General features: G+C 43.9%; 1 protein-coding gene across 3 annotated transcripts in view; it reads right to left on the bottom strand.

Annotated features, from left to right (window-relative positions):
• Positions 1-2,007: 2,007 nt before the first annotated feature.
• Positions 2,008-13,000, bottom strand: part of MAP3K10 (mitogen-activated protein kinase kinase kinase 10) — an 89,160-nt gene continuing 78,167 nt past the window's right edge. For all 3 annotated transcript variants that reach the window (XM_040323137.1, XM_040323136.1, XM_040323138.1), the window contains 2 exons: positions 6,795-7,517; positions 2,008-2,956 (listed from right to left, as the gene is read on the bottom strand). In XM_040323137.1, coding sequence (XP_040179071.1) covers positions 2,562-2,956; positions 6,795-7,517 — 1,118 coding nt within the window. In that variant the 3' untranslated portion in view covers positions 2,008-2,561. The remainder of the gene's footprint in view (positions 2,957-6,794; positions 7,518-13,000) is intronic.

Raw genomic sequence — 13,000 nt, 5'->3', positions numbered from 1 at the left:
ACAAGTACCTGTTTGCAGTGCTCAGTTCACACCTGCCCTGGCATGGTAGTCAGGCACAACAGCATTGTGTATAAGGCCTGGGGGCAAACGATTACCGGTAGGCCTGCATGCCTTATGGGAAAGGGGGCTGTTATAGGTGAAGAACACAGGCGTTAGGGGTAAGCGTGGCACGGGATGCCAAAATCTGACTTGTATCCCAGTGCAGAGTTCTGGGAAAATCTTAAGCCAATCACTCAAGCAGGAAATTACATTTTCAGGGGGCGTTTTGTACACCATCTGTGTGCAGAACACCTGCAGGTAGCCATATTGCATTGCATTTGACAGAATATTACAGAGCTGCAGAATGAAAAGGAAAGGTAATTTTTAATGACATTGCATTACAATATGACTTGAGTCACAATTGTACACGCTTTATTTATTTTTTTGCCCATTATTTTTTCTCATGAAAGTGGACAAACCCTTTAAGCACTTGTGTGCTATGCATGTGAACCTGCCAAAGAGAGGGTGAATCTTGCAGAGTCCTGGACAGCAATAAATCCGCAATAGATTTCCAACCCTTTCACATTCTATCCAAGACTACAAAAAAAATTGAGCTAGAGACGTTCACCTTGGAATACCTGGAGGGTCTTTAAACTCTAAGAAGCCACCACAAAAATCGTCAAGGGAAGTTAAAAGTTATCAGAGCTCAGGAGCGAATGACTCGAAAGCATTGGGGAATCAAGGAAAAGGCTGGCAGAACATTCTTGCCGAGAAAAACGGTCATGTGTATGTTTTTCGTCGAGAAAACTGCTGTGGATCTCGACGACAAAAAAAGAGAACCCTTGTCGTGTTTCTCGTCAGGCTGGTTTACGACGAGAAACACGTTCGTGTGTATGCTTAGAAACCCGCGCATGCTCAGAATAAAGTATGAAGTATGAGACGGGAGCGCGCCTTTGGTAAAAGTAGCGTTCGTAATGGAGATAGCACATTCGTCACTCTGTAACAGACTGAAAAGCGCGAATCGTCTCTCACCAAACATTTACTAACACGCAGTAACACGAGATTAGCAAAAGCAGCCCAAAGGGTGGCGCCAATGGAATGGAAATTCCCCTTTATAGTGCCATCGTACGTGTTGTACGTCACCGCATTTGAGAACAACAAGATTTTGTCTTGACAGTGTGTATGCAAAGAAAGCTTGACAAGATTATCGACAAGCCTGTCAAGAAACTCGTTGAGGAAACCGACGTTTCTCTTGCGACGACATTCTCGGTTGTGTGTGCCCAGGTTCACACTGGGTACGATTTCCTTCGATTTGAGATGCGATTTCACATGTGAAATCGCATCTCAAATCGGCGGCATTTGCCGGCAATGGCACTGTCCTAATCGGTGCGACGCCGCATCTGCGGCGCTGCACCGATTTAAAAAAGTAGTTCCTGTACTACTTTTTGCGATTTCGGGCCGCGATTTACATAGACATCTGTGCAGAAACCTGCACAGATGTCTCTTAAATCGCGGCCGAAATCGGGACTGTAGATTTCTAAATCTACATGCATGCACTACCTAAGACTAACCTATCTAGCCCTGTAAAGAAGAAATCAAAAAAAGCATATGTACTGATTTCTTCTTTAGATAGGTTAGTCTGAGGCCTCGTACAGCCCTGGTTCACACTGGGCTGCGGGAGTGCCCAGTGTGAACCAGGGCTGTACGAGGCCTCAGACTAACCAATCTAAAGAAGAAATCAGTACATATGCTTTTTTTGATTTCTTCTTTACAGGGCTAGATAGGTTAGTCTTAGGTAGTGCATGCATGTAGATTTAGAAATTTTAGTGTGAGGGTGGACTGCTCCTTTAATTGAACAATCTGATGTTATACAAGCTGATTGACTACCAGATCTTGCACTCTCCAGTTTTAGGAAATAAACCCCTGGTTGTTTTTTATTTTGCACATTGGTGCTTTGATATCGGCATATTTCTAAACCATCTAACTAGAAGATTATTGAATCTGTAAGATAATCACATAACACAGCTGTTGATGCATTTATGCCACATACACTGCAAAGGAGAGTGGTCAAATTCTTTATTAATACTTCGATCACCATTAGGACAATGATGGAGCAAGTTATGGTGGGTCTGTCACCCTTTAAGTTACTAGAACTGCCAAGACCCTTGCCTATTGCCGTGCTATACGCAGATTAAACCAGTGACATCCCAGGGTCCAGCAGGATCTACCAAGCTCCCTCCCCCCCTAACAGGGCAGGTGGTAAGGATAAGCTGTAAACACAGGTGAGGCAAGCGGAGGCTCAGTCGTTTTCACAGAAATAAAAATCAAATCCTCATCTACAGAGGGGCCCATAGAATAACCATGAGGAAAATAGTCGTAAGACGAGTTGGTTGTTTCTTAAGCCTGCAGTTGAGTATTCGCTTACTGACACCTTCAGTTTTAACTGACTAGAGTGGGGGTACCCCGCTTTGTTTAATCAGTTAAGAATATCGTTTTATACCCGTTGTTTTACAACTTCATAATACATTCATAAGGGTTGCTTCTTTCCTTCAGATAATGCTCTGATCCAGCAGACTATTATATTAAGAAACATCTGCCCCCAAATTAAAATAAGGGTCCATCTGTGTACGGATCCCTCCCCCACACAGCGGGATAGTGTTATCCAATCTTTGTCCTTCCACTTCCATGTCCAGAAGGGTCTCCTCTGCACCTCCCACCTGAACACCATCTGCAGATCCACTCGAGCTGGCATCCCCTCCGCTGCCAGGTGGAGATGAGCTGTGAGTCCGAGAAAGGGACACAAATTTCCAAGGGTCTAGTCTCGGGCGGCTGGCAGAAGGGCGAGGCCTGGGGGCAAATTCTAGGGTGGTGGGCCTTTCAACTGCAGAGTCCTTGTCTTGGGTTTTGCGACGCGCTGGAGGGGGGAATACGAAGCGGGGGTCTGGCAAAAGTGGGAACGGAGTGAGCTCTTTGGAATCTATGGGAGAAAAACCAAAAAACAAGTTATTTCTACTAAACCAGCACAGATAGATCAAAGTATCACAGTTCAAAGTAGACCCTTCAGTAACTTTATAAGTGTAAATAAATACATTTTGGACATTTCACAATTTAGGAGCAGTGGTCTCCAAACTGTGGCCCGGGGGGTGGATGTGGCCCTTTCCTTGCCTTTATCAGGCCCTTGGGACACTATTCCTCCGACTGATATAAGGCACTATTCCTTCTACACCAACAATGGGGCATAATTCTTGTCACTGAGTTCAACAATAGGGCACTATTCCTACCACTGAGCCCAACAATGGGGCACTATTCTTCCCACTGACACCAATAATGGGACACTATTCCTCCCACTGACACCAACTTCCAGGCCCTCTTCTTCCCACCGACACTTACCCTGACACCAACAATGGAGCACTGTTCCTTCCACCAACACCAATGATGAGGCTCTATTTTTTTCCATAATACCAACAATGGGACACTATTCCTCCCAATCACATCAATGATGGGACACTATGCCTGTCCCTGATACCAACAATAGATCACTATTCCTCCAAATTACACCAATGATGGGGCATAATTTTTTCCCCTAGTACAAACAATAAGACAATATTCTTTCCACTAATACCAATGATGGGGTATTTTTTTACTCCCATTGACGCCTGGGCATTTCTAGTCACACTGGCCACAGTCCAAACCCCTCAAAGTCTGAAGGACAGTAAACTGGCCCTTTGTTCAGAAAGTTTGGAGACCCCTGATTTAGAGCAACAATACAAGGGCTTAAAAGTTTCACACTTTTACCATTAAAAAGCCCCCATCGAGCTTTAGTCAAGTGACTTTGCCTAGGCTGATATGATGTTACATAGTAGGTGAGGATGAAAAAAGACACAAGTCCATCAAGTCCAACCTATGTCATCCATCTGCTGCAGGCAGGAGGAAGCATTTTCTCAGTCTCCACTCCCCCAGTCATCAGACCAACACTAACTTGGTAGCACGTTGCAAGGTGAGAGGCTGCATCAGGGGCTGATCTGTATCAGACATTTTTGAACAAGCACCACACACCATCATTTACCAGATCATGTCATCTGAGCCAGCATCTCCATCCAGGGAGTAAATGGTGACCCTGGATATTGCCTTAGCAAAGATGGCACCACCCTTCTGGAGAATAAAGCATAGAGGCAGTGGCAGGAAGAGTACTGTGTTCCAGGAGGTGTGATCGTCGGCCTCGTTGCTGCTCAGTCACAAGTCTGTAGCTTGTCAATCAGCACCTGGACTGACCAAACTGCTTCTGTTGCTGAAACCCTCCCACTGTGAGCTGCAGTGTCTGGGAAGGGGATTGTGTGAGATTTGTCTCATTCAGGGAAGGTAAAGGAAATGTTTTGTTTATGTTATGATATTTGTGCATCAAACAGTAAATGGAATTGGCTCATTGCTAGACTTGGATATGGAACCCTTTAGTTTTTTTTAAAGCTATTTTCCATACAAACACCTACATGCACAGTTTAAATACAACGCCAAGAAATGACTTTCCCTGGCAAAGGATTTGTTATTCTGTCCAGCCAGCCTTGTGATCCAAGCACCACTGTTAGACAGTGCTGCCAGTTTGAAGACCTCACTTTTCTCCCCTGCTCCTAAGCAAAACGACAGTCGTTATGACTGGTCACCACTCTCTCCACCAGTCTACAGATAAAGCTCAAAAAAATTATAAAGTCATCAAAAAGTTAATTAAATTTCAATAATTCTATTCAAAAAGTGAAAGTCATAAATGATGTAGATTCATTACACACAGAGTGATATATTTCAAGCATTTCTTTATTTAAATTTGGATGATTATTGCTACAGCTAGTGAAAACCCAAAATTCAGTATCTCAGAAGATTAGAATTTTGTGAAAAAGTCCAATATTGTAGACTCAGATAATTAACTCAAAACACCTGTAAAGATTCCTGAGCCTTTAAATGGTCTCTCAGGCTGGTTCAGTAGGTTACACAATCATTGGGAAGATTTCCGATTTGACAGTTGTCCAGAAGACAGTCATTGGCACCCACCACGAGGAGGGTATGTCACAAAAGGTCATTGCTAAAAAAGTGGACTGTTCACAGAGTGCTGTATCCAAGCATATTAATGAAAAGTTGAGTGGAAGGAAAAAGTGTGTAAAAAAAAAAAAGGTGCACAAGCAACAGGGATAACCACAACATTGAGAGGATTGTGAAGCAAGGGCCATTCAAGAATTTGGGGGAGATTCACAAGGAGTGGACTACGGCCTGTGTCAGTGCTTCAAGAGCCACCACACACAGACTTATCTAGAACATGGGCTACAACTGGCACATTCCTTGTGTCAATCCACTCCTGAACCAGAGACAACGTCAGAAGCATCTTACCCAGGCCAAGGAGAAAAAGGACTGGACTGTTGCTCAGTGGTCCAAAGTCCTCTTTTCAGATGAAAGTAAATGTTGCATTTCATTTGGAAATCAAGGTCCCAGAGTCTAGAAGAAGAGTGGAGAGGCACAGAATCCAAGTTGCATGAGGTCCAGTATGAAGTTTCCGCAGTCAGTGATGGAGGGAGCCAGGTTATCTGTTGGTGTTGGTCTACTGTGTTTTATCAAGTCCAAAGTCACCACAGCCCCTTCATGCTTCTCTTTGCTGACCAGCTTTATGGAGATCCTGATTTCATTTTCGAGCAGGACTTGACACCTGCCCAAACTGCCAATATACGTACCAATATTTTAAGGAACATGGTATCAATGTGCTTGATTGACCAACAAACTTGCCTGACCTAAACCCCATAGATAATCTGTGGGGTTGAAAGAGGAAGACGAGAGACACCAGACCCAACAATGCAGATGGGCTGAAGGCCGCTATCAAAGCAACCTGGGCTTCCATAACACCTCAGTAGTGCCACAGGCTGATCACCTCCATGCCACGCCGCATTGATGCAGTAATTCATGCAAAAGGAGCCCCAACCAAGTATTGAGTGCATACTATACTGTACATGGACAGACTTTTCAGTAAACATTTCTGTATTAAAAATCCTCATTTTTTTTTTTTTATTGGCCTTATACAATATTAGAATTTTCTGAGATATTGAATTTCGGGTTTTCATTAGCTGTAAGCCATAATCATCAAGATTAACCACTTAAGCCCTGGACCATTTTGTTGCTAAAGGACCAGGCCCCTTTTTGCGATTCGGCACTGCGTTGCTTTAACTGACAATTGCGCGAATTTCCATACTTATGCAATATTCAAATTTTCTGAGATACTGAATTTTAGGTTTTCACTAGCTGTAAGACATAATCATCCAAATTAAACTAAAGAAATGCTTGAAAAATATATTACATTGTGTGTAATGAATCTAAATAATATATGAGTTTCACTTTTTGAATTGAATTACTGAAATAAATTACGTTTTTGATGATATTCTAGTGTTTTGAGATGCACCTGTAAATGTGCAAACTACTGACTGACAGAACCATGCAAAGGACTGGAGCTGTGATTGAATCACGGTGCTGCTCCAACCTCTGCTAGTCACTGCGACCCATGAGGAGGTGTCAAAGCTGAGGCCGCCTTTCACCGTGATTTCACATTCAGTTTTGGTTGTGCGCCGTCTATACACTACATGAACTTCTGCTAGTGTCAATGTAAAATTGATTGCAAATGTAGGTATTTTCACTAATTATAATATAAAAATACATATAAAGGAAGTAAAATAATTTGATAAATAACAAAATGAAATTAAATTGTGTACCAATATTGCCAACATAACAAAAATAACAAATTACAGTTCCAATTGTGTAACCTCGATGTCGTAGGATTTCATACTGACCATTGTCACACTGCTGTGGTGGTGTGCTGCCATCTGAAGGTGAACGTCTATGACCCGGGGTCACTTGCCGTATGGCCCCATCAGATGGTGTCCTTCTGTGACCCCTGGTTGCGGTGGCGTTAGCTCTGGCGGCTGTAACGTGAGTTGGAGTCAAGGACTGTCGTGGGTCCCTCTTAAAACTTTCCAATTTGTAGTCCACTAGCGGGTTCCGGCCAGGGGCAGCCTGCTCCCTACTGGGATCCTCGTCCGCGATCTGCCCACAGGGCGCGCTATCATTGGCCAGTCCAGTGTCATCACTATCTGAGCGTACAAGGGACCTGGTGGAGTTACAGTCTGAGATGGAAGACAATGAGATGAGCGTGACTGAACTGGGAGGGATGACTGGCTCCTCTTTAGACAAGGAGTGGCTGGGAGAATTACCGCTACGCTTCATGCCCTTTGCTGCCCATTGAAAAATGCCCTTTCTTTTCTCTTCTTGGGGCACCAACTCCGAGAGATCACTGCCGAGTGCTACAGCTGCCAGAAGAGATGCGCATCCCAACAACACCAGTTCACTTTTTCTGCGGGACTGGGAGTTGCGCTTGGGACTGTCCGAAGACGATGCTGCAGAAAGGCTTGAGTCTTCATTATTACTCCTAACATCGGACTGGAGGGGCAGACTGAGGTAGGACTGTGTGGAGTATGGGGATTGTGGAACTGAACCTTCATTATCCGCATATTCCTCTGGAATGAGAAAATTAAAAAGGTAAAAAAGTCCACTGGTCATGGCAGATGTATGGATGCCAACAGCACATAATAACACAGTGACCTAGTGGTTAGTGCTCCTACCTTGCAGCACTAGGGTCATTAGTTCGAGTCCCGGTCAGGACACTATCTGCATGGAGTTTGCATGTTCTCCCTATACTTAAGTTGGTTTACTCCAGGTACTCCGGTTCTCCTCCCAAGCTCAAAAGAAAAGGTGGTAGGTTAATTGTCTCAAATTGTCTAAACATTGGTCTTAGTATGATATTCTACTGAGTGTGTCAAAGATGGTTGTTGCTCTATCTACCCCAACAGCACATAAAAAGCACCAAAGCCCACGCTATAGAAAAATATCATTACTGACTTATTTATGAAGCTTTCTTTGGCCATGCAGGGCAAAATAAAATACTAACTCACCTAACTCCACTCTTCCCCAGCAGCATATACTCACCTATCCTCGCACCCCCCCCCCCCCGAGCTTCATTCGGCAACTGGGAGCAAAGTGAAAGACCCGAAAGTCCCAAGAATGGGTGAGCGTGTGACTCACTCCCCCTTTTCACATGTGACAGTGCCAAGTGCCTGGTTATTGGCCCCACCCATGGGGGTGGGGAAGGAGTCCATAGTCCTGTGTAAGCCCCAACAAGTCAGGTTGGAGCTTACACAGGGCTTTGTTTCCCTGGTGCCGGTGGCTATAGAGAGCACCACAGGAGCCTGAGAATGTGACCAAATAGTGCTGGAGAGGAGAGAGGGAAGGGTCACTTTCATTACTTATCTAGCAAGCATACCACGTAGGGTATTCTGAATAACAGGTCAAATCGCATGACAAGTCACGCCCTATTGTCAGCAATGGCACTGTTCAAAATGGTGCAACCCTGACGTTGTGATGCCACATCGATTTGAAAAAGTAGTTCCTGCACTACTTTTGGTGATTTCGGGTGCTACTTGAATAGACATCTGTGCATGAAGCCGCACAGATGTCTTCCGAGTCACACCTGAAGTCGCACTGACATGCAGCTTTGAAATTGTGTAATTTTAGATGAAGTCACACGATTTCAAAGCCGCATTCAGTGTGAACGAGGGCCAAAATGTTGTATGCAAGCATTTCCATAAAGGCAAACCAGCATAATCAACCAGAATCCTGCATCAAAGCCCAACTCCGGGACTATTAAAAATGATTCCTTAGGCCCCCCTTCACACCAGCGGACTAATCAGGTCCACCTATCAGTTTTTAGGCAGATCCAATCGGACCACCCATTGTCCTTTGACACCTACCGGCATCTGTCCATCGGATCAGATGACTGTCAAATGAAAACGGACAGGCAGGCGGACCTGCTTGACTGAAAGTGGGCTTACAGTGGGGCTGCACCCATGCTGCAAATGTTAATTGCTCATTTAGGTCTAGGAGACATAGAAAAGAAGATCTACTGACCCGATCCTCCACGTTACTAGACCAGTCCCCATAGCATCTTCTACCCTACGCTTCGGCAGTCTTAGGTTCTGACACCATAAAAAATAATGCAGAGACTGGATGTACATGCTGTACTTGTTTCACACTGTTTTTCGCTGCTAATGTGGCTTGGTTATAGTGTGTATTAATGTGTATTGTAATATACTTCTGTGTATTGTTGCTGGTATGTACAATAAAATTTACCCTTTAAAAAATAATAATAATGCAGGGTTCGTATGGGGCATGGGGGAGTGCCATCAGTCAGGGGAGCAGAGGATTAGGCAAGTAAAAATGCTTCTCATCTCCCCTAGACCAGGGGTCTCCAAACTTTCTAAACAAAGGGCCAGTTTACTGTCATTAAGGTTTTAGGAGGGCCGGACTGTGGCCAGTGGGAGTAATGAAGGTTTCGACATCAGTGTGAAAAAAATAACGCCCCATTGTTTGTTTCAGTGAGAGTAATTGCGCCCCATTATTGGTGTAAGTGGGAGGAATTGTGCCCCATCATTGGTATTATTGAGAGGAATTGTGCCCCATCATTGGTATTATTGGGAGGAATTGTGCCACTTCATTGGTGTCAGTGGGAATAATTATGCCCCATTGTTGGTATCAGTGGATGAAATAGTGCCCCAAGGGCCAGATAAAAGCAAGCAAAGGGCCACATCTGGCCCCCGGGCCGCAGTCTGGAGACCCCTGCCCTAGACTAATGGATCAGTAAACCCTTGCAGTGCAGGTTCAGCCCACTACAAGGGAGGATTTTCTCATTTCCCTGAGATGAGCTATAAGGTAATAGTCGAAATTACTAGAAGAGAAACATGTACAAAAGGCTTCATGTGGCTATTTAATTTAACATTTCCCACTGTTGTCTACTAAATGAATGCATTGCAGCCAAGCATGCAGAAAACACTAATAAGCGGTTAGCTGTGTATTCCGAACCGAAGCTGAACCTGCGAAGTGTAAAACCCCAGACTGCAGGAACAGGAACTGAAACAATGGATCATCAGCACTTTGGTAGGCCACTTTATTGAAGAAGGAACAATATGCAAAACATACATTTGGAACTCGAGTTATTTGTATACACTGACTTATTGTAACTGTAATATACTTGTACTCTCTCCTGAAAGGTGATACCACCAAATAGTAAAGACGAAAAACAGCAGTCTGTCGGGCAAGCACCTTGAAGTGTCACTAAACCCACATAATAATAAGAATAAAAAAAAAAAAGTATCAATAAATGGTGTATTACATGCTGTTCATACTCACTCAGTCACTATGAGATACATTTTCTGTATTCTGCAAAAAACTGGTTGATCCTGCTTTTCTCTATATCCCCCTTCTGTCCATGTCCCCAGTACAGCAAGGGATTTTGCAGCTGTAGTGATGACTCTGCACATTTTGCTCAGTTTTCAGGGAGTTTCTATGCTGAGCATTTCCTCCCTATCATATCTGAGCAGCCCGTGTGACTATAGAGTCACACATGTGGGCATATACACAGTGGTCAATGACAGCCTACTCCCTCCCTTCTCCTCCATGCCTACTAACCAGCTAAACACAATGGGGGTGGGATATTACATGTAGATAAATGGAGCCTTTTTCTTGTGAAAAAAAAAAAAAGATAAATGGAGGCTTCACCTCCCTCTTCTTTTAAGACGCAGGCTGGAGGGGCGTGACACAGCCTGTGACTGGCAAAAAACGGCCATACCATGTTATTGCCAAAAAAGAATAAAGATTTAAAGCGACAATAAAGTAAAATTATATATTTTTTTAAATAACAAACATGTTATACTTACCTCCACTGTGTGGCTCGTTTTGCACACAGTGGCCACGATCCACATCTTCTGGGGTCCCTCGGCGTCTGTCATGGCTCCCCCTCCGCAAGAGCTTTCCACCTGATGGACAGCAGCACCAGCCAATGGCTGTGCTGCTTTTAATCCATCCAGTGCAGCCAATCAACGGCCAGGCTGGGGACCAAAGAGGATGACGGGGACGAGCGTGGGACTTTCGAGGGGTCAGGTAAGAAAAACGGGCGCTCGGGGGGGCGTTTCGGTACTGTCGGATGTTTTTTCACCTTAATGCAAAGGATGCATTAAGGTGAAAGAACATTTACCTTTACAACCCCTTTAATTTCAAATAACAGTTTAGTGATATTTATTTTTATTCCAAAATATTTATTTATATTTTTTATTTTTTTATTTTTTGTGACCAGCAGCAGAGGAATAGAAGCTCCTCCTGCTTATGTTTTCCTGCAGACAGGCTGGGAAAGAGCTGGGTCAGATGCTCGCAGTGCTGATGAGTGTATTCTAATGGGTGGGAAGCCTCCCCGCTGTCAGAATACAATAGCTCCATTGGAGGGATTCCCCAACCGCATGTGCAGATGGGGGAATCAATTTATTTTCTTTTGTTCAACCAGCTGGTTGTAAGAAATAGGGTGAAAATCATGTATGGCCTGCCTTACTTTGCACTCACACCTGAGCACTGAGTATTCCTAGTGATTTCCATGCAGTTTTTTTTTTCATTTTTTTTCAGGTGATTTCCAAGCATTCAGCAAATATATTTGCACGTGCATCAAGCTTCGGTCGGAATTCTACCCAAAAATGTAACTTCCGCTTTTCGGAAACCTCACCCCTCCGGTGTAACATTTGGCACCTTTCAGAGGGGAGGGGGGAGCAGATACCTGTCTTATACAGGCATCTGCACCCACTTCCGGGCATAGATAGCCGCATTATGTGTGGGTATCTACGCCACTTCCCGCTCCCCCCCGCTGTCTTCTGGGAGACACACGGGTCCCAGAAGACAGCAGGGACCATTCTCTTTTACATGTAAAAATCAAAATTTTTTTGCTAGAAAATTAATCAGAACCCCCAAACATTATATATTTTATATATATATATATATATATATATATATATATATATATATATATATATATATATATATATATATATATATATTTTTTTTTTAGCAGACACCCTGGGGAATAAAATGGCGGTCATTGCAACTTTTTTTCTATCACGGTATTTGCGCAATCATTTTTCAAACACCTTTTTTTTGGGGAAAAAAAACTGTTTCACGAACTAAAAAATAAAAAACAGTAAAGTTAGCCCAATTTTTTTGTATAATGTGAAAGATGATGTTACGCCGAGTAAATAGATACCTAACATGTCACGCTTTAAAATTACACACACTTATGGAATGGCGCCATACTTAAAAATCTCCATAGGCGACGCTTTAATTTTTTTTTACAGGTTACTATTTTCGAGTTACAGAGGAGGTCTAGTGCTAGAATTGTTGCACACGCTCTAACGCACGCGACGATACCTCACATGTGGGGTTTGAACGGCGTTTACATATGTGGGAGGGACTTGTATGCGTGTTTGCTTCTGCGCGCGAGCTACCGGGGACAGAGGCGTTTTAAAAAAAAAAATATTTTATTTTTATTTTACTTCATTTTTTTATTCTTACAATGTAAACATCCCTTGTAATAGGAAATAGTGTGACAGGTCCTCTTTATAGAGAGTTGTGGGGTCAAAAAGGCCCCACATCATCTCTCCTCCAGGCTTATAAGCATGAGATCGTGAACAAAAATTCTCTGATCTCATGCTGACAGCCGCGATTGCGGCTCTGTTTACTTCCGGGTATCGGGCGTGGAGTCATAACGTCGCGTCCGGGAATCCGACGGTCATAGAGAAGACTGGTGACCATCTGGTCACCAGTCATCTCTATGCTTCCCAACCAGCGCCGGACGATTTGCTCTCCGGGCTCCAGATGGCACGGGAGAGCCCGGAGAAGCACCGGATGGCGGCGGGAGGGGGGGGGGGGGACATCCCCTCCCGCTGCCTATAAGAACGATCAAGCGGTGAGACTGTCGCTATGATTGTTCTTATGGTGCAGAGAATCGGTGGCTGAAGACGGTGATATCGGAATGATGCCTGTAGCTGCACCCATCATTCAGATATCACCGCACAAAGTCGAGGACGTCATATGGTTAAACATGTATGCAGACTTTTCTACAAATTCATTA

This window comes from Rana temporaria, chromosome 9 (assembly GCF_905171775.1).
Source record: "Rana temporaria chromosome 9, aRanTem1.1, whole genome shotgun sequence".
NCBI lineage: Eukaryota > Metazoa > Chordata > Amphibia > Anura > Ranidae > Rana > Rana temporaria.
The sequence above is the reverse complement of the archived record's forward strand: the minus strand, read 5'-3'. Positions and strand labels throughout refer to the sequence as shown.